Source organism: Castanea sativa, chromosome 1, assembly GCF_040712315.1.
Source record: "Castanea sativa cultivar Marrone di Chiusa Pesio chromosome 1, ASM4071231v1".
Lineage (NCBI taxonomy): Eukaryota > Viridiplantae > Streptophyta > Magnoliopsida > Fagales > Fagaceae > Castanea > Castanea sativa.
The window spans coordinates 53560283-53582500 of NC_134013.1; the positions used below are offsets into that span (position 1 = coordinate 53560283).

A 22218-nucleotide genomic window follows, 5' to 3' on the forward strand; every position below is an offset into this window, starting at 1 on the left:
CATTCACCATTTTCAACATCATTTTTCACGATTTCAAACCAGAATTTATGAAAATATTTATTTCCACGTGGGAAAATATATCTGTAAAACTCTTGTTCAAAATGAAGACACAAGTAATGCTCATTGAGTAAATACCACATGTAGAGATAATGTACAACTGTCCAATTAGTTATCTAAAAGCCAAAAGGGGTTTTCCATGGTTGGTCTATATCAGGGAAGATAGCTAGAACATGTCTTTGATGGTCTTTGAGATAATTATGGAGTTCTCTAAGGATTCTTTTATATCTAGCTTCAAGGGTCAAGGTCTTTATTTGGTCTTTTATCTCTAAGGAAGGGTTTCTATCATATTAAGGATATCATTAAGGGCTACAGAGGAAGGGCCTGAAGATGAGGATGGATTTGTAATTGGATATACACACAAAGGTAGAGGAATAATTGTGGTGTTAAGGTCTGGAGGTTTTCTAGAAAGGTAATCAGTGATAAGGTTATCTTTGCCTTTGATGTGTGTTGACTTGAAAAGACCATTGTGAAAACCAATTTGACCATCTGAGTAATTGAGGATGTGGAAGCATTTTCCTTTTGAATTGGAGCATTTTGGGAAATGAGGACATGTCCATTTCTACTAGAAAATTATGTCTTAGAAGATGAAACTGGAATTTTTTAATTCCATGTTTGACTATCAAGATTTCTTTAGAAGTGGAATGGTAATGGAGTTCTGAGGGCTCAAATGCACCGCTTTTATAACCACAAATATTTCTTTTGCCATCAAATTCTTCAAAGAGAGCTGCTGCCCAGTACTCATCACTTGCATCTGTCTGCAAAATCCGTTTGCCTAGTCTTGGAATCTGTTAAGAGGGAAGCCTTTCTACTAATCTTTTCAATTGTTGGATTGCTTCTGTATGAACTGAATTCCATTCTGGAGGGGATTTCTTCAGCAATTAAGCTAAACAATCCCTGTATCTAGAGATTTTTGGAATGAAATTTGACATATAATTAACAATTCCAAGAAACTGTTGTATTTGTTTGGTACTTGTGAGCTTGTCTAAAAATTCTCCAAGAGAAACTGCTATGTGGGGCTGCAAAGTAAACTTTCCATCAGAAATGTTTACTCCCAAGAAGTCTATAGAAGACGCTCCTATGACCATTTTCTTTTCTGAAAGCATTATCCCTTGAGCTTTTACTAAATTGTAGAATTCAGTAAGCAATTTTTCATGGGATTCTGCATCTTTTGAAAATAAGAGGATATTATCTACATAGATTAATGCATTTGTTAAGAGTGGTTGGAACAACATTACTATTACTTTTTGGAATTGAGATGGAGCGTTTTTTAGACCAAAAGGCATAACAATCCATCGATAATGGTGGTCCGGGATGCAAAATGCTGTCTTGTACCTTTCTTTTGGATGGGTACCTAATTGCCAAAATCCTGTTTTGTTTGGCTAAGGGAACTTGTCATCTGTAAGGAAATGATTAAGATCTTGGTAATTGATTACCAATCTGAGTTTTCGTCAGACTTGCTCAGCATACTTGTTGACATAGAAAGCTTCACATGTTCATGGAGAAGTTGTTGGTTCAATGAGGCCTTCTGAAAGAAGAGTAGATAATTCTTACTTAGCCAAGGTTAAATGTACTAGATTCATTCCTTTGTGACTAGCTTTTGTGGGGTTAGCATCTTCATTCTTTTTAAAGAGTAGGTTTATGAAAAAAGTTGGGTTTTTCCACAAAGGATTTGGATTTTTTAGGAGGAATTCAGAGTGGGTGTTTGCACAACAGTCATTGATAATCTGGAGTCTCAAAGAGTCAAAGGGGTCTACTGTGAATAAATGAGGTGCTTGGGTCCAAGTGAGAAGGTATTGTTTATGCAAAAGTCCTTTTGAAGACCATCTGAGGCTAAGTATTTGATGAAGGAGATCAAATCCTATAAGAAGGCCTCTGCCTGTAAGAGGGGATCCAAGGACTTGGTGTTTGATGGTAAGGGTTGGAAAAATTCTAATAAAGATAGACTTACTTTTCTGGGCGATCAGAAATGTTTCTCCATTTGCCGCTCTGAACATCTGATTATGGGGTAGCCAAAATTTTTCAGGTATAATCTTAGGATGGATAATTGTTGCTGCTACTCCTATATCAAATAGGGCTATTACTGGAATGGGTCTGGAATAAGTGTCAAGAAGGATATGTACTTGGGCTATGGGTGTAGGACTGGTTAGAGGGGCTATAATAGGCTGGGATGTGTAAATGGTTTGGATTTTTGGGTCTGAATCATCATCATTATCTGGATCTGAATCATCTTTTGAAGTGGAATAGGCCATAACTATCAAAGTTTGGGGAGAGTAATCATCGTCCAGTGAGAAGAGTGATTCTACATTTGAGAAGGGAGTATCATCTGCTTGGATTTGGGCTTGTTCAAGAAGTTATACTGCTTTCTCCTTCTTTGGACATTTGTTTTTGCAAAATGGCCTAGTCTTCTACATACAAAGCACACTCTTGAAGTTTTTCCTTTAAACTACTTTCGTCTGAGAAACTTCTATTTTTTCTTTCTGAATGATTTTTTCTTCTAACTTGCATAATGTCTCTTCTTTCAAGAATACTTCTTGAAATGGTCTCTCCTTTTTGTTGGACAAGCATAGTTTTTGTCATAGCACTTTATCTGCAAATCTTTCCTTTTACAATTGTCCTTAAGCTTTTTATGGATCTTATCAATTTCTGAAAGAAAATTTCTCTGGTTGCAAAGTTTTTCAAGAGCAATAAGCACATGCTAGTAAATTTCTCCTAAAGAGGCTTGGTACAAAGTTATTTTTTGGAGATTCATCATGCGGAGAGTTTGATCTCCCAATGGTTCTAGAAGGGTTTAGAAAGGTGTTCTTGGAATTAACATCATTTATGCCATTAAAAGAGTAGTATCGACTTGACATTCTGTCAAAATGTTTTTCCAAATCTTTCCTTTCAAAGGAGCAACACTTCATCAGTAAGAATGCTTCTCGTGCCATTTCTATATAATGGGTCACTGAGCCAAGAAATTCACTATAAATGAGTGTGAAAAAGTTTTCTAGAGTGTTGCACTGAGCTGCTTGTCTTAAGTCAGGTCAGACATTTATGATCAGGGTCCAAGTCTTTTGCCTTACAGCAAATCCCTAGAAGCAAAAAAACTCATGTGGACTTTCTTGCCATGCTTGCAACCTTCTCGGCTCAGAGTTTACCTCGGGTCATCCTGGTTGAAAATTTGTGTAAACTTGGCGAGATAAAGAAAGACGTGGTGCAGGTTCATTAGATTAGAGTGTGACCTAGTTAGATGGATCCCATTATTGTGTTTCTCAAGGATGACATCTTGCCCGAGGAGAAAGGAGAGGCTGATTAAGTGCAAAGAAAGGCTCCTCGTTTTTGGTTGTCTAAGGACCAAAAGTTGTACAAGCACTCTTTCTCTGGAATGTACTTACTGTGTATACATCTTGAGGCAGTAGAACCCCTTCTATTAGAGCTACATGAAGGGATTTGTGGGAGTCATATAGGTGGCAAATCTCATCTTCACAGGGCCTTCACTCAAGGGTATTGGTGGCTAGGTATGCAAAGAGAAGCACAAGAGTATGCGAAGAAGTGTGATCAATGCCAGAGATTTGCCCCAAACATCCATCAACCTGGGGTGTTTTTACTCCTCTCTCTAGTCCTTGGCCTTTTGCTTAATGGGGCTTGGAAATTGTAGGACATTTCCCTAAAGCAGCAGGAAACAAAAGATGGCTTTTGGTTGGCACTGATTACTTTACCAAATGGGTTGAAGTTGAGCCGCTGGCGAACATTAGAGATGTGGATTCCAAGAGATTTGTGTGGAAAAATATTGTCATTCATTTGGGATTCCTCACACCCTCATATCGAAAAATGGGTTTCAGTTTGATAGCAAAGCTTTCAGGAAGTATTGTTGTGAAATGGGTATTAAGAACAGATATTCAACCCTGGTTTATCCCCAAGGAAATGGGCAGACCGAGGCGGTGAACAAAGTCATTGTTAACAGACTCAAAAAGAGGTTAGACGATGTCAAAGGCAAATGGGTGGAAGAGCTACCACATGTTTTCGGGACATATTGGACTACCCCTCGTAGGTCTACAAGAGAGATTCCCTTTTCCTTGACTTATGGGGCCGAGGCTGTAATTCCTTTGAAAACTGGATTCCCAACGCTGAGGACAAACTTTTTTACTCCAGACAGCAATAACAGATTATTGGAGAAGAGCTTAGATTTGACTGAAGAGCGAAGAGAAATTCCATGGTTCAGTTGGCATATTATCAACAAAGGCTCAAGCAAGGTACAACTCAAATGTGAAGTTAAGACCATTAGCTCCCAGAGACTTGGTATTGCGGAAGGTTTTGGGTACTACAAAGAACCTAGCATGGGGGAGGTTAGGGCCCAATTGGGAAGAGCCATACCATATCACCTTGGTAGCTGGTATAGGAGCATATTTCCTAGAAGATTTAGATGAAAAAATTATTCCACGCCCTTAGAATGTAAATAACTTGCGAAGGTATTACTATTAATGAAGGCATTTATGCCATGTTCTACTTATAACAAGTTTTGTTGTATTCATTATTTGTCTAAGTATTAAACAGAACCTTGATCATGCCTGACTCCTCGGACCACATATCTTGGGTGAATTAACACTTTTCATCATTGTCCTAAGTGTTAAACAGAACCTTGGTTATGTCTAGTCCCTTGGACCATATGCCTTAGGTAAATTAGCACTTTCCACTACTTACGTGAATATTAAATAGAACTTTGGTCATACCTGGCTCCTTAGACCACATGCCTTGGGTAAATTAGTATTTTGGGTTTTTTTTTTAAGTGTTAAATAGTACCTTGGTTATGTCTGGTCCCTCAGACCACATGCCTTGGGTAAATTAACACTCTCCACTACTTATGTGAATATTAAATAGAACATTGGTCATGCCTGACTCCTCAGACCACATGCCTTGGGTAAATTAATATTCTGGGTTGTTTGTTTAAGTGTTAAACAAAACCTTGGTTAACTCTCCACTTCTTATGTGACCTCTCGGATCACATGCTTTGGGGAAATTAACACTTGGTGAACCCACCAGGGATGGGACCCCAGCATATTCATCATCACATGAAAACAAGGACTCACCCTGGGCCTTGGCTAAAGGATTCTGAGGGTACATTAAGGTACTCTTAAAATAAGGTACTCTTTTCCTACTAAGTGCTTTGTTTACCTCTAAGGACTTAGGCCTCCCTGTTAATTACACAGTTTTCAGTACTAACACATAGTCATTCTTTCTCATTGTTTACATGGGTTTGCTTTATCTGAGTTAACAACAAACCATCACCATTAGCTTTTGTTAAAGTAGGGGTGTTCACCCTTAGAAGCATCATTGATTTAAGGTCTCAACAGGGGGCAAAACAATAGCTATAGCCAACTAGAGACATATATTGCAAGAAAAGTAAAGTCCCACAAAGGCAAAAATCTATGTCTTTTCATTGATTGAGGAAAGGGATACATCTCAAACATGACAAACTGCCATGACAAAGGAAAATTACAAAAAATAAAAAAAAATGATGCTAGTGCAATAACAAAAGTAAAAGAAAAAGATCCTAAACTATGCCTTTGTTGGTGGAGGGTCATCTTTGCTGCCAGGCTGGGAGACAGGAGGGTTGATGGCCTTGGGATTAGCTTCCTTGGATTTGGAATAAACCACATTTGCCTTGGAAACAACATCCTTAGCTTGAGGAGCGGCATCCTTGAGTTTAAGGGTAGCCTCTGGACCCTTGTCCTCTGGCCGAGAACCACCCTGGCCAGGCTCTTTACCCTTAGCCACCTCAGCCCCTTGGCCTTGGTCACCAGTCTTGCTAGGCCCTTCGGGGACCTTAGTAGGGGAAAAAGGGGCTTGGGTGATGAGGGGCTGCTCAGAAGAGGCTGAGGCAAAGGCAACAGGAGAGGGGAGTATAGTTGGAGTTTCACGAATATCAGCGGGGTAGTAAATGCTATCAGCTTTCCTCCACTCGGAAGCAGCAGGGACTCCTGTCAGGTTGAGTGCGTCTGCCCACACTTCCTTGCAGTAGTCCCTATAGACCTCCGTCATCTCCTCTGCTAGGTGGACCTCGATCTCTTGCACCCTGCGGTCATAGGATGCCTGCTCCGAAGCCTTCGCCACTTCTTTGGCCGTTCGAGCAACCTTCTTGGCCTTCCCAAGCTCCGCCTTCAAGTCCGCGACCTACTGCTTGGCTGTGGCTAGCTTTATTTCAGCATAATGGAGCTTCTTGCGTTGCTTCTCAGTCTAGTCTTTGGAATTCTTGAGGCCGGCCTCAGCGCTCTTTCTCTCCCTCTCCTCCGCCATCAGCTTTGCAGTGAGCTCCTTGTTCTTCTGCTTAGCTGCGCCCAAGGCCTTGCCGGCCTCGGCGCGAAGGTTGGCCACGTCCTTAGCCTCATTCCGGGCATCCTTCACCCATTCCTCGGTAGTAAGCACCTCCTGGATGGCCTGCATAAAAGCGACAGACAAGCACACTATTAAAAAAAGAAGAAGGAAGAGATAACCCAACATGAAGTTAGTAAGGCAAGCCGAGAAACTTACCAGGGCTAGATCCCTCTTCAGGGACAAAAAGAGGTCTGGTTGCCTCATTTTCTTCAACGCAGCCATGTCCTTAGGCAAAAGGAGGGGTTGCTCTAAGGCTTTAGCCAGATAGTGGGCGTGCCCTTTCTAGAACTCCCTGACGGTGGAGTTCTGGAGAATGGCTGTCTTGTCCAGCTCCAACCGAGGGTCCTATGTGGGGTTTTGATGGCGCACCTCGGCCACATCCTAGTCCTCCTTTCTCTCGACCGAGGAGGCCCGCATCTGGCCCTTGGCCGTCTTTTGTTGCTTTGGCTCCTTTTGGTGGACCACCTCCCCCTCTTTGGCTCCCTCCTTCTCTTTCCTTTTTTTTCTTCAAGTTGGGCATGGGGAGCAGGCTAACTGTAAGAGAAGGAAGGGGGGGGGGAGAGCAAGAAGACGTTAGGACCCCAAAACGTCCTTGGGCGTCAGTCCCTTGCCCCTATCTGTAAGGAGATCTTTCAAGCCTCTCTTCCTATTTAGAGCCATCCCTTCTTCTTCTTCTTCCTCTGAACTATTGTCTATATGTGCAACTACGAGGCCAGAGGTGCGAACACCTGAAGTTTTGTCAAACTCGTCCTTTGTGTCCAAGATGTGAATGACAAGATCTCCTTACTCCTCCCTCTCTTCCGTGAGTTGGAATTGGTCTATTTCTTCCTCAAGTGACAGGCGCGAGGAAGCAGTTTCTTCTCTTGGAGCCGTTATTTCAGGGGAGCACGTTGGGAAGGCTGGTAACTTGCACAATGTTCTCAGGCTAGAAAACTAGGCACCGAGATGTCTATCCGAGCTAGCCAAGGATCGCCTGCTCTGATCGCGTTGCCCACCTCCTGAAAATTGTCGGATAAGGGCTTGAAGTCGAGGATGAGGTGGACAACTCTCAGTTTCCTGTCTTCACTCACAAACACCTCGGCTCTTAGCACCTTGTTAAGGTCCGCGACGTTGACAAAGTTGATATTGGGAGCTACATGTCTTTTACCTGCAAAAACAGCCGAGATGCAAAATCACGGTTAGAAAGATGAACACTTAGCATTTGCCCATAATTTACAAATTATGTAGTAATATGCCACTATTTTGAAATTATTTAGCAAAATGTCCACGTTTTTGAAACTCTATTTTAACGAAATTGAGTTGTGTAGAACTCGATATCCTCAAATCAAGTTTTATGTATATTTTTAAGTGGAACATGACATTAGAAGTGTTGAATTCCACTTAAATTTTCAAAAAAATTTAAGCATGGCAAAATATGCATAAAACTTGACATTGCTAATGTCAAATTCCACCTGTAACTCGATTTTGTTGAGCTTGAGTTTAAAAAATAGGGACATTTTGTTAAGTAGTTTCAAAATAGAGACATTTTGCTGCATAATTTGTGAATTAGGGGCAAATGCCCATTTCCCCCCCTCTCTTTGCATTCTTCTTCTTCACGTTTTTCCTTATCTTCTTCTTGAAGAAGTTTCATTTTGTAGGGAAAAACATATATTTGTGAGAACAAATTCCTCAAGAAATGGAGATGAGTTTAATTGGTGGTGACTGAGTAGAGAAATTAAGGGATTTCATGTGTTTGGTTGGCGGGCTTTCATGTGTCTCATTTTAATTTTGGTTTAAAAAAAAAAAAAAAACTGATGTGATAGTATACAGTTAATAGGGCATGAGAAATAATTTTTTATTATTTAATTTGATACATAATTTTTTTTCCATCCAAGTGATAATAAAAAAGACAAAATTAACGCAACATTGAAAAGATAGGGACTAAATTGAAAAGTTAGAGACTATATTGAAATATAGTGTAAAAGATAGAGACCAACTTTATAATTTACCCTATTGTTTAAAAAAAATAATTTACCAAGATCTTAATGAAGTGTATAAATGTAAAATATAATTTAAATTCAATTACCATATATATAATTATATAGTTCAAGGGTAATAAATTAAGAAATTCCTTTTTTTTTTTTTTTTATGAGACTAAGAAATTCCTTTAATTTAAAAAAGTAACAAATTATGATCTTAAAATTTTAAAGGCGTAAATGCACTTTTAGTCCCTACATTTTGACCCGATTTCTATTTTGGTCCCTATATTTTATTTTTACTACTTTTAGTCCCTAAACCAATTAACGTGTGACATTTAAGTCTTTGCCGTCACCCAAGTAACAGAAAATGCTGACGTGGCTGATGGAGGAATTAAAATATTATAAAAAATGTCACATCACCTATGCCACGTCAGCATACAAATTTAAAAAATTAATTTATTAATTTTAACTAAATAAAAAATTAAAAACTAAAATTCACATGAATTAAGATCTAAAAGTTTATTGAATAAGAACACCAAGAACCCCAACCCAGATCTAAAAGTTTCTTTCTCTCTCAATTTGGACTCACAAGTAAGCAAAAAATACAAGTTCATAAATCCTACTCTCTCGTGCAAACCACTCTCAATCTCAATCTCACTCCTCATCACCATTCTTCCTTTGTTTAACCTCACAAACTGCCTGTCTTCCTTCACCAGCATCTCATTCAAGTCTTCACTTCCGGCGAATGATACAGAAGGGCATCGCCGAACGACATCGTTCTATGCCTTGACCAGAACCAGACCATCGACGACAACTTCCTCAGCGCCAAGGTAACCTGGACCAATTCCAATGGCGTTGGTTCTGGGTATGGAGCAGATCCAATGGCGCCGTTTCTGGGTTTGGAGCAGATCTCGGTTTGGGTCTCCCTCCCAAGGAAGATTTCTCAGTCCTTTCTCTCAATCTCTCCTCCGTAGTCAAGCACGCCGACTCTGCCTTGCTGAAAATCCAGACCGAAATTCCCGATTTGATTAGTGAAGATGAATAAGCAGATTTGGGTAATTTAGGGACTAAATTACTGGGTTTTTCTGGGTAATTTGAGTAGCGAAGATTGTGTTTTTCTGGGTTTGAATCTACTGTGGTAATTTGTTTTTTTGCTAGTTTGAATTTTTGTGTTTGATTTTTCCGACGAAATCGAACAGCTAAAGCCTCGAGATTTGAAGCTGTACATGAACATCAAAGACCAGCACGGCAATGGACAGTGGAGATCTGTGCTTTGTATTTGAGCTAAATTTTTTGGGTTTTCTTTGTGTGTTTGTTTCCTAAGAAAATATAGGTTTATGGGTTTGTTGGAGATTGGTTTTTTTACTGGGTTTATGGGTTTGATTTACTGGCTGATTAGTTATTCAATTATGGACTTTGTGAAAATCATGTGGATTAGTGATTTGCTGGAGAATTTGGTGTTGAATGGATGTTTGTTGTTGTTGTTGTTTTTTTTAAATTTCTGGGTTAGGGTTCTTGGTGTTCTTGTTCAATAAACTTTTAGATCTTAATTCATGTGAATTTTAGTTTTTAATTCTGTGTTAATTTTTTATTTAGTTAAAATTAATAAATTAATTTTTTAAATTTGTATGCTGATGTGGCATGGGTGATGTGGCATTTTTTATAGTATTTTAATTCCTCCGTCAGCCACGTCAGCATTTTCTGTTAGTTGGGTGACGGCAATGACTTAAATGTCACGCGTTAATTGGTTTAGAGACTAAAAGTGGTAAAAATAAAATGTAGGGACCAAAATAGAAATCGGGTCAAAATCTAGGGACTAAAAGTGCATTTAAGTCAATTTTAAATTATAAATTGCACTTTTTAACTTTTCCTTAAATTTAATTTAGTTTTGTTATTTCAATTTCATTTTATTCACTTTTCTAATCTTGAAATTTATTCAATTTAGGCATTCCATTAATATCCCTTAGAATATCTTCGTTAGAGTTCTAAAATAATAAAATAAAAAATAAAACAACATAGTTTTGTTTTTGTTTGTTTGTCTATATTGTTTTATGTTTTTATTTTAATTTCATAAGTTAAAAAAGATAAAAAGAAAATTAATAATGAACTATTCTCTATTTTTTATTTATTAATCTTCTAAAATTTATAAGTTTATGAAATAAAAAAAATAAAAATTACGTTGTTTTTATGGCACTAAGAGGGAAAGTGGGACTGGGCGAGTCTAATGGACACTAACAGGACAACTAAATTAGATAAAGTTCAAAGTTTGAAGATTGAATTAATTGCAATTAAAGTTATAAGACTAAATTTTAGAAAAAGTTTATAGGGTGCAAATAAAAACCATTAAAAAAAAAAAAAACCAATTAGGCTGTGAGCTGAGCCTATGAAACGAAGTGTTTCATGCTTCACACAAAAAGGGAGGTGAAAAAACACAAGGCAAGCAAATGGGAGTTGAAAGCAGAGGACAGGCGCATTGATTCTCCTCTTCTAAAAGGTTAGCTTCTACCAATTATTGGGACAACACAATTTTCTTAAACTTTTTTTTTTTTTGAGAAATAATTACAACATGCTTTTAACTCTGCAGCTCGAACTCTTTCTCCCGTAGACCCCCAAACACTTTGTACATGGGAGGTGCCAATTCAACTACAAGGCCTTTGGCCAATTTTCTTAAACTAAAAATGCAAAATTGGAATTCTCATATTGCTGAATTCTATTTCTAAAATACCGATGATTGTGTTTTTTTAGACAATGCTTCCTTATACAAGCTTCAATAGTTTTTTATTTTTTGTTATTTTTTTATTTTAATAAATAAATTTATCCCAAGTTCTTTATCAAAAGTTTTAATATCTGTAAAGAGAATATTTTCTAAGTAGGTGAAGAATGCATGCAAGACATAATCTTTAATGTTTTGGATTTTATTTTATTCTATTTTCGTGAGAGAGTGCATTTGTGTATTTTGGAATTATGAAAGCAAAAAAATTTGCAAATTTAAGAGAAATAGAAGTTCTAGTTTTATGATACTAGTTTAAGTAGTAGCTTGGAATTGTTATATGGTGATGAGAACTTAAGTCTAGTCTAGAAGAAGGATTTAAGAATAATTTCCAGCAACAAACTAGATTAAAGCAAAGAAAAAGTTAATAGGATTGAAGTTGGAATGATGACTTATCAATTGCTAAGCTCAGGAGCTCAAGAATATTGAAATATTAAACATGCCGAGTTTACAATTGTATAATTGAATAAAATCATTTTATATATAATGTCAAACCATAAGTTAAAGAGCTCAAGAACATTGAAATATGAAACATGCGGGGTTTATAATTGCATAATTGGATGTGTCATTTTTTATATAGAGTCAAATCATAAGATAAAAGAGCAGCGTTTGTTTCACACATTACGTGCATTTATACATGACCAAAATATAACTAAAAACAATCATATATATATATATATATATACACACACACACAACTAAAAACATGATTTTAATATAATTATAAAAACAAGAATCACATGTGTAACAGAAATCTCACTCACATCCACTTCCGAATCGTAAACCAAATCCGAATCCGAAATCAAATCTAAAAAGTTATTGTAAAACAGAGAACCGACTTTATTTTTCTTGACCGGCCCTCTCATATATATAAGTACATAGAAATCCTAGTACACACAAAAATTCACAAAGCCCTCCATAGAAATCCTAGCCTCCTAGCGTGAATCCAAGAACTTTGTCAGTCATGGCCATCCTCTCTGATTATGAAGAGGATCAGCAGCATCAACAATATTCTTCTTCTAAGAAAGACATTCTTGCTGAGAAAGAAGCCGATGCCACAGCCAAAAAGCCAGAGGAGGAGGAGGAGAAGCAGCAGAAAGAGAACAAACTTGTTCCCAACAAAGACAATGGCCTTGATATGGAGAATTATTCATGGGGTCAATCCCTTCAGGAAGTCACTGTAAACGTGCCAGTCCCTCAAGGCACTAAATCCAGCCTTCTTTTGTGTGACATAAAGACGAACTCTTTGAAGGTTGGGCTCAAGGGTCAGCCTCCAGTCGTCGATGGAGAGCTATTCAAGCCTGTGAAAGTTGACGATTGTATTTGGAGTTTGGAGGATAAGAAGATGATCACTATTCTTATTTGCAAGAGAGATCAGAGCGAGTGGTGGAAATCTTTGTTGAAGGGTGATCCAGAGATTGACACACAGAAAGCTGAACCAGAGCCAAGCAAGTTGTCTGACTTGGACCCTGAGACCCGTTCTGCTGTGGAGAAGATGATGTTTGATCAGAGGCAGAAACAGATGGGACTTCCAACAAGCGATGAGATCCAAAAACAAGAGTTGTTGAAACAATTTATGGCTCAGAATCCCAACATGAATTTCCCCCCAGGAGCTCAGTTCATGTGAGATTATGAAGACAAAGAAAGATTTGATCTTTTTAGTTCGTAGTAGAAGTTTATGGCTATAGCTTGGACTATATGCAGTTCTAATTTTTGTTGCTTTCCTTTAGGATTAAATAATTTGTTTACAAACTTAAGCCTGTGATCGTGTGCTATTCATATCAATTGTAGGCTTTTCAGATTTATCAAACTTCAATTTTTGGCTGGATTTATTATAATCTGTAGTCTTTTTAGTTCGTAGATTGAGGATTTGTTTACAGATTTAAGCTTGAGATCATATGCTATACAATATCAATTGAGGGGTTTTTCAGATTTATCAAAGTTGAATTTTTGGTTGGATTTTTTTTTGGGTACTATCATTTAACATGGAACTAAAGGCAAATACATCCGGTTCAACAACAATTTCGGATGGGCAACTTAGTGGTTGGATTTATAATAATAATCTGTAACTGTAATCTAATATATAAGAACAAGTTTTATATTAGCTATTAGTAAAATACTACGATTTAAACTTTTTTTTTTTTGGCTAAATTTAAGCTTGGTTAGATGCACTGACCATCCAATTTGCATTGTATACTGATTTAATTCTTTACGTGCCGTGGGTACATTGAATTTTGAGGAAATAAAATGTAATTCTATAAACAGTGCTTACATAAATTTACAGAGTGGTGATAATTACATCAAATTTTTTGTAATTGTAAAATTGTGTATGGAAATAAATAACTCAGTTTGTGCAATAATAATTAATAAAATTTATAATAACTAGTAAACATCATGCCTTGATGTAAAAGAAAAAACATTTAAGGCTTCACACAAAGATTGGTATTAATTAAAGAAAAGTTAATAACAGAATTTTAGTTGAAGTATATATATATATATATATATATATATATATATATATATATATATATATATATATAAAATTGAAGCATGACTTGATAATTACAACATGAAGGAGGATTTTCATCCTAAGTATCTCTTTTGAAAATTTCAAGAAGTGTTAATTGAACTACAAAACTCTTGATAATTAGTACTTAGAATATTAGTATTATTTGAATTTCTCAAAACTTAGATGATAGAGTTTTGAGCAATTTCTATTTCACAAACTTACTTCCAATGTGACTTCAAATCACAATTTTAGTTTTTTTTTTCTTTATAAAAAAAACTGAGTGTGTATAATAGTGTATTGAGTGTGTGCAATATAAATTTCCTTAGAGTTTTACCTCAAGTAAACTATCCAAACAATTAATAAGACAAATATTGTAGGGATAAAGGGCCCAGAAGGCCATGGGCCATTTCCGAGGACGTTAAGTCGTCAAAGGACATGTGGACATCAACAAGGACGTATAAATTGGTAAGCTAGGGAAGAAGTCTGGTCGTAAAGGAGTGAGAATGAAGTCCAAGGAGAAACGTCTCCTTGGCTAAGCAGAGTAAGGGTCGGTGATCTGACCTTTTATTAAGGACAAGACACTAGATGATCATGTTGGTAAGGATAGGCATCAGAAGGGAATAAGACAAAGGAAGCTGGGAAATATCTAAGAGGAAAACTGCACCGCATTGAATGCTCTGCAACTAACTCTCTGGCTGCATTAATGTGGAGGTGATACCTGAACAGTAACCTCTAGCCTTATAGCTACTTATGAAGACTTCAAGAAAGTGCTGATGGGATAAGTATCAAAGACAGCAATCTGATCTACAAGTGGAGGGCTAAGATGAAGTGATGGAGGTGAATATAAAGAAGGAAATTTCCATTACAAAGGGATCATCAGAGAATCTAGAGAAAAAGAAAAATCACTGTATACTTAAGAACTGTAACTGTACTTAAGTCTGAGAGAAATCCATAAGAACTACCATCCTCAGACTTTGCCGAGGAGGATTTTCTCTATATTGAACTGCTTATTCTTACTATCAAGTGTCATTTAGCCTACTGTGATAACTGTCCAACATCTTGGAGTTCAGTTTCTAGCTCACTCTTTACAAATTCATTGTTTTGGGCTACTTGGACCTTAGTCCTTTTCACCTTTGGGCTTCCCAAGTAAATAGTGCCCTTACAAACATGATTTTAATTTTGAGTACAATTTTTAATACCTTGAAATATTAGAAATAGAGAGTTTTAGCTAATTTAATTATCTTAAAAAATAATAAAATTAATTAATTTAATAATTAATGAGATGTTTATGCTCTCCCTAACCCCAGGTGGTCCCAGTTTTCTTATCTTGGGATGTTTTTGGCCTTCCCACGACTTGTGCATATGGGGCAAAGTCTTTCTTTTATATACAATTCTTTATTCAGATTATCAATATATTTATATTTTTTATCTCAAAAAAAAAAAAAAGAGACAAATGGGTCCCAACCTATTTATTGAATTGGCGGAGAAAATTAGAAAGAGAAAGACAAGTAATGCTATGGACATATTAAAATGCACAACTTTATACTACAATTCACCGTGTAATGAGTTGTGATAGATAAATGTGTAACGGTAGATTATGTGGGGACACACTTCTACTATTTACAACTCGCCATGTAGAAGTAGTGGTACAAAATTGTGCATTTTTATGTCTCCCTAGCATTACTCAACAATGACAAACATATTTTATTAGTGACATTTGTGGTAAAGCCTATTTATCTTTCCCCTATGTGTGTTTTTGTTTCTTAAAAATAATGTGGAGGGCAGTAGGGATACTTTAGTCAATTTAATTTACAAAGTTAAATCAATTTACTTATGTTTGATTTTTATAGGTGAACTCCATCTGGTGTGTGAGCCCATGAGTCAAGGGTTTTGTGTGTGTGACTAAATTCTCCGTTTAAATTAAATTTAAATTTAGAGGGCATAGGGCACATTGTAGAAAGATCTCAAATTAGAGGATTAATTATGCAACTTATAAGTTCGGCGGAAATTAAAACTGAGGTAAAAGATTATGACAAAAAAGGAGAATAATTTTCCCAAATCTTTTTCAAAAATATATTTTTTCGTCAAAACAAATAGAAAACCTAATAATTTCTACCTAAAAAACTAAGAAATTAAAAGTATAACATATTATAAACCTATAATTTAGATTATATTACATTATAAGTAAAACAAATTAAACCTTTTTTTTAGACTAGTATAACAAATTAAACTAATTGGTAAACCATGCATTGTACGGGAAGGATTTAAAATATAAAATTTTCTTATATTTTATTTCTTGCCTTAATTATGAAATGATATTTATTGTGGTTATTAATAGATATTATTGTGATTAAGTTTGCATATGGAACTATATATAATATAGCATCTGTTTTTTTTTATAGGAACTAAATATTATTGCATTAATTAAAATTTTATCATAAACACATTTGCATATGAAGTAATATATTTTACTTAAAAAAATATAATGTACCAAGGTCTTAATGAATTTTATAAAATGTAAAATATAATTCAAATTCAATTATATATATATATATATATATATATATAATTATACAGTTTAAAAATTATAAATTTAGAAAATCCTTAAGTTTAAAAAGTAATAAATTATAACCTAGAAAATGCTAAATTATAAATTGCTCATTTTAACCTTGTCTAAAATTTAATTCAGTCTTGTTATTTCAATTTTGTGCAGTTCAATCTTCTAATTTTAAGTTTTAGGCTAAAATGCAAAACGAACCTTCTAAGTTTCAAATTTATTCAATTTAAACATTCTATCCAATTTTGTTTTAAAAAATATTTTCACATAAAAAATTAATTAAAATATTATATATATTTTTTATGTAAGAGTTTTCTTTTTTTTTTCAAAAAAATCTATTTTCTTTAGTTAATTGCATACTTAACGACAATTTTTTGCTGAAGTGAAGTTATTAGACTAAGTGTCCGTTTGGGAACAATTTATCTAGTTTTTTGCTAAAAAGTTTTTGCAACTAAAAAGTATACTTGTATCTTAAAAAAGTAAAAGAAAAAGTGAGATTTTAAAAAGTTGTACTTAAAAATTAAAAGGTAAAAACTGATGTTAAAAGCTGATGCCAAATAGACTATAAATTAACCAGAAGTTTTAATATCTGAAAATAGAGAACATTTTTCTAAGCACGTGAATAAGAGTTCATGCAAGACATAATCTTTGATGTTTCAGATTTTATTTTATTTTTAGTTAGAGGTGCAGTGCATTTGTGTATATTGGAAGAATGCAAGCAAAAACATTTGCAAATTTAAGAGTAATAGAAGTTCCTAGTTTTATTTTATTTTATTTTTTATGATACTAGTTTAAGTAGCTTGGAATTGTGATGTGGTGAGGAACACTTAGGTCTAGTCTAGGAGAAGGGTTTACGAACAAATTCAAGCAACAAACAAGGTTAAAAGCAAAGAAATAGACAAGAAAATGCTACCTCCAATGACTCTAAAAACACTTATTTATTTATTTATTATTTTATAATGTATAAAAGGAGATATATAACACCAACTTGTTGTTTTCTTTTATGTGTGTGTGTTTGTGAATAGAATTTCGTTTAACTTAGTTGCAGTTAGTTGATGACTAAGCTCTACAATGTGATTATACTTTTTTCTTATAACAGCTTGTGATGCTTGAATCTTTCTTGTTGCTTTTGTCGATTCAGGTTAAAACTTGAGTCGAGTCTTCTCTCAAACAAAAAAGGTTTAAGAAAAAAAAAAAAGTCTTATTACTTTTGTTGAGCTTGGGATACTTGGGAAAAATCTTTATGAGCTCGGCGCATAAGCCATCTCTCTCACTGACAGGTGTGGGGCCTACCTGTTAGTTAGAGAGATGTCTCATGCGTCGGACACATGAGATACCTCCTCAAGATACTTGAATGTTCTTGTGCAGTGATTAGAGTTTCTTCTATGAAGAGAAAAAAAGAGGGGGGGGGGGGTGAGGGGAAGTTTAGGGACATTTCTTATTAGTAATTTCTAGATTCATGTCTTTTTTATTGGTATTTTTCTTTTCAAAGTACAGTTTTTTGAACATTACTTTTCTTTTTTCAATGTATAGACAACTCATTTTCCAAAAGCTAGAAAACTTGAATTGTACTAGGTTCCTTAAACTTGAAGTTCCAATTTGGTCCTTGACATTTAGAGAGTTTCAATCAAGTCCCTGAGATATTTAAAACCATTTTATGAAACTTTTTATGAAAAAATGAAAAAGTAATTTACTGTTTTGACAATTTTTTCAATTCTCCATAAAAACGGTCTCAAAATAGATGATTAATGTATGCCCTAAGGGCATACATTAACAAGACCCTAATTATATATATATATATATAAGATTTGTTAGAAATACTGAATAATTATATTGTATTTCTCAGTAAAAGAATATACATGAGTGTCTTTATATAGGAGGCATATGAGTATAGTAGAAGTAAGAGTGTAGTATAAGAATGTGTGTTATACAAGTAATATAGTTGAGCCTAAAGCCCACAACACTATACACGTTAACAGCCCCCCTCAAACTCAAGGTGGATTTGAGATCAATTTGAGGTGTTCAACCAAAGTACGAAGGTGTCTCTTAGGATGTAACTTGGTGAAAATATTTACAAGTTGATCTTTAGAGGAGACTGAGATTAGCTTGAGAGCACCATGAACAAGATGATAACAGATAAAATGACAATCAATCTCGATGTGTTTAGCCTGTTCATGGAAGACATCATTGTGAGTAATATGAATGGAAATTTGGTTGTTATAATAAAGAGGAGTAGCAGAGGATGTAGACACACTTAAGTCTTTGAGAAGCCATCGTAGCCAAAGGAGCTCAAATGTGGTATCAGCAAAGACACGATATTCTGCTTCAGTACTGGAGCGGGCCATATGAGTTTGTTTCTTGCTTCGCCAAGAAATCAAAGAAGAACCAAGAAGAAAGAAATAACCAATGGTGGACCTGCGATCAGTGGGATCTCCTGCCCAATCAACGTTAGAAAATGCACCGAGAATGAGAGGAGACTGAGCAGAGTAGAAAAGACCATGGAAGAGAGTGCCCTTTAGGTATTGAAGAATGCATAGACCAACAGTATAGTGAGTTGATCGTGGAACAGACAGATACTGGCTCACATGGTAAACAGCATAGGAAATGTCTGGACGAGTAACAGTGAAATAAACTAGACTGCCAACCAAGCGTCTGTAAAGAGAGGGATTAGACAATGGTTTCCTCCCTAAGGGAGTCAAATGCGCATTAAGTTTAATTGGAGTGTCAACAGTCTTGCTATTAGTGAGTTCAGCTCGAGACAAGAGTCAGAGTCATACTTGGCTTAAGTAATATAAAGTCCATCTATAGAATGAGTGATTTCAAGATTCAAGAAGTAGCTGAGATGTCCAAGATCTTTCATCTCAAACTGCTGACTGAGAAAATCCTTGAGTTCTTGAATGCCACTGAGGTCATCACTAGTTATAATCATATCATCCATATACAGGAGAAGTAAAATAGTGCCTTTGTCAGTGCAACGAAGAAATAAGGCAGAATTATAATAACTGACCATGTAAACTCAAGCAAGAGATGGTAGAGCTGAATATGGCAAACCAAGCTCGTGGAGCTTGTTTAAGGCCATAAAGTGCACTTCGAATGTGACAAACTTTGTTTGATTCAATAGAGAGACCAGGAGGAGGTTGCATATAAACTTCTTCACTTAAATCCCCGTTAAGGAATGCATTTTTGACATCCATCTGAAAAAGGTCTCATTTACTGGTAGCAGCAATAGTTAAAAGGGCACGAATAGATGAGATACAAGCAACCAGAGTGAAGGTCTCTTCATAATCAATCCTATACTCCTGTGTAAAACCTTTTGCAACAAGACGAGCTTTGTAGTGCTCAATAGACCCATCAGAGCGAGTCTTAATCTTGTAGATCCACTTACAACCAACCACAGATTTCCCAGGGGGAAGTGTCACCAAATACCAAGTATGGTTTTTAGATAATGCATCAAGTTTCTCTTTCATTGGAATCTATCATAAAGGGTCAGTGGAAGCCTCACGATAGGTGTGAGGCTTGTGCAGTGTAGCAAAGGCAATGTAGCAATGATAGTCAAGTAAATGTGTAGGAATGGATCTTACCTGAGTTGAGTGACGAGGTGGAATGTCTTGTGCAAGATCTTCAGGCAGAGCAGGAGCAGGGGACCCAAGCTTAGGGTTGGGGTTGGGTAGCTCGTCTTCAACCTGTTCATCTTCCACCTGTTCATTAAAGGGTGAACTAGGAAATGGATCAATGATATCTGGTGGTTGGACATAGAAGTCTATTGAAGAATCAAGAGCAACTACAGGAGGATCAGGAGCAACTATAGATGGAATATCTACCTCATCTAGAAAAAGATCTAAGACAGAGGAGGAAGATAAGGAGGCATGGAAGTGAGAGAGCTTGACAAAGAGGCGATGTTCCCAAAAGACAACATTGCGGGAGATACGAAGACGATGAGAAACAGGATCATAACACCGATACCCCTTTTGAGTTTCACCATAGCTAAGAAAACAACAAAGCCTTGACCGGGGTTCAAGTTTGTTATGCTCATGTGGCTGAAGAAGAATGAAAAAGGTAGAGCCGAAGGAGCAAAGGTGATGATAATCTAGAGATGACCCAAAAAGGCGCTCATATAGAGTTTAATTTTGGATGACAGGATTGGAAATACGATTAATAGCATGAATAGCATGAAGTTCGCCCTAAAAAGGAGTAGGAACTTTGGCAGGGAGAAGGAGAGTACGAACAGTGACAAGAATATGATGAAGTTTTCGTTTGGCTTTACCATTTTGCTGAGAGGTACCGGGACAAGTTAGTTGATGAACAGTGCCATAGGAATGCAAAATAGTTTAGAAAGCATATCGAGTGTATTCAAGAGCATTATCAGATCGAAAATTTTTTATGCATTTGGAAAACTGAGTTTAAACCATTTTTTGTAAAATTACAATATACTTGCAATAATTCAGAATGATGTTCATATGAAAAATCCAGCTATAGCGAGAGTAATCATCAACAAAGATAACAAAATATCGAGATCCTCCAATACTAGAGACAGAGAAAGGCCCCCAAACATCAGAATGAATAAGGTCAAAGATATTAGTAGATATTGATTCACTAGTATTGAAAGACAAAGCTGGTTGTTTTCCTAACTGACATGAAATACAATCAAAATTTTCTGTAGACACCGAACCTAACAAACCTCTAGAAGCCAATTCTTGAACTTGAGAGAAAGATGTGTGACCAAGTCGGGCATGCCAAAGTGCAAGGGAAGGAATAGAAGAAACAACAGTAGCAGCAGCAACAGAAACAAGAGCAACAAGTGGAAGACGAAGGTTGTCCACAGGAAACATACGCCTAACTCTAGGACCAGTGTAACACCCCAACCTTATTGCACATTTAATTTTATGGGTTTATTAACTTAGTATTATCTTAATTAATTTAAGTGCATAAAGATTTGATATTGTGATATTATAAAATATATATATACTCTTTTACTGTTATGGAAAGAAGTTTTTTTAAAGTTAAGGGTATATATAAAAAGTTATCTTGTTCTTTGGGATTTTCTAGAAATATAAGCTTTTAAGGGGTAGAAATGAAATTAAAAAAAATGGTTAGGTGAGCCACCAACCCACTATTTCCCTTTGCCATACACGTGCCCCACCTCAAAGTCAATCCCTTATCTTTCTTTTGCTGCCTCAGAACAGCCTTGGTTCATCATTTCCTTGCTTCTTTGTTTTTCTTCTCTCTTTGCTTTCACACGGCTACATCACTCTCTCCCTCTCTCACCAAAACAATAAATTTCACTCTAAAGAAGAAATTAAGAGCCTAACACTAAAGTTTCAGCTTCAAAGGTTGTGGGTAAGTAATCAAAACCTCATTTGATTTTGGGTATGTTGGTAGTATGATTGTTTTGTTCATTTTCTCTTCTTTGTTCTCAAATCTGATTTTAGGGGTTGAACTTGTGATTCTGTTTTTGTAAGTTGAAATATTGATGGTGTTATGGTCTATTGGATGCTTAATGATGTATTTTAATGTTTATAGTATTGGTATAAAAATACCCAAATGAATTGAAGACCATTTGCATTTAGTTGATGAATTTTGTAAGAACATGCACTGAAGCTGTCACTGTGACAGATTTGACGTTCACCACAAGAAAAATATGTATTAAATCATTTGCTGTGAATTAGGATGCTAGGAGTAGTTTCTATGAACCCTAAGACACATATATGTTTAATGGAAGTGGTCTCACTGCATTTGGATTAATAAACAATTAATGGTTTAATTTCTAATCTACATGAATTTCTGCCACGACAGATTTGAGCACGTTTCCTTGTACGATTTTTAATAAATCATGGTTTTATTCTTTTGATTCTGAAATTTATATTGTATATACTAGACATACAGGGAAGTAGCTCTGTAAAATTTCATGACAATTGGATGTGTTTAGACAGCCCATTCATATTTTACAAATGGGGATTTTGCTGTTGAAATGAGCAGTAAACAGTGTAGGATAACTCTGACTTTGTGGATTTAA

At 35.8% G+C, this 22218-nt stretch overlaps 1 protein-coding gene and 1 long non-coding RNA gene across 2 annotated transcripts in view; both read left to right on the forward strand.

Moving 5' to 3' along the window:
* The first annotated feature begins 12006 nt into the window (after nt 1–12006).
* LOC142621786 (protein BOBBER 1-like) lies at nt 12007–13020 on the forward strand. The gene has a single exon (XM_075795149.1). It carries the CDS (start codon nt 12104–12106, stop codon nt 12764–12766), a length of 663 nt encoding a protein of 220 aa, XP_075651264.1. The 5' UTR covers nt 12007–12103; the 3' UTR covers nt 12767–13020.
* An 8372-nt stretch (nt 13021–21392) lies between these two features.
* Nucleotides 21393–22218, forward strand: part of LOC142607458 (uncharacterized) — a 9094-nt gene continuing 8268 nt past the window's right edge. The window contains exon 1 of the long non-coding RNA XR_012839325.1: nt 21393–21542. This is a non-coding gene — a long non-coding RNA (uncharacterized LOC142607458). The remainder of the gene's footprint in view (nt 21543–22218) is intronic.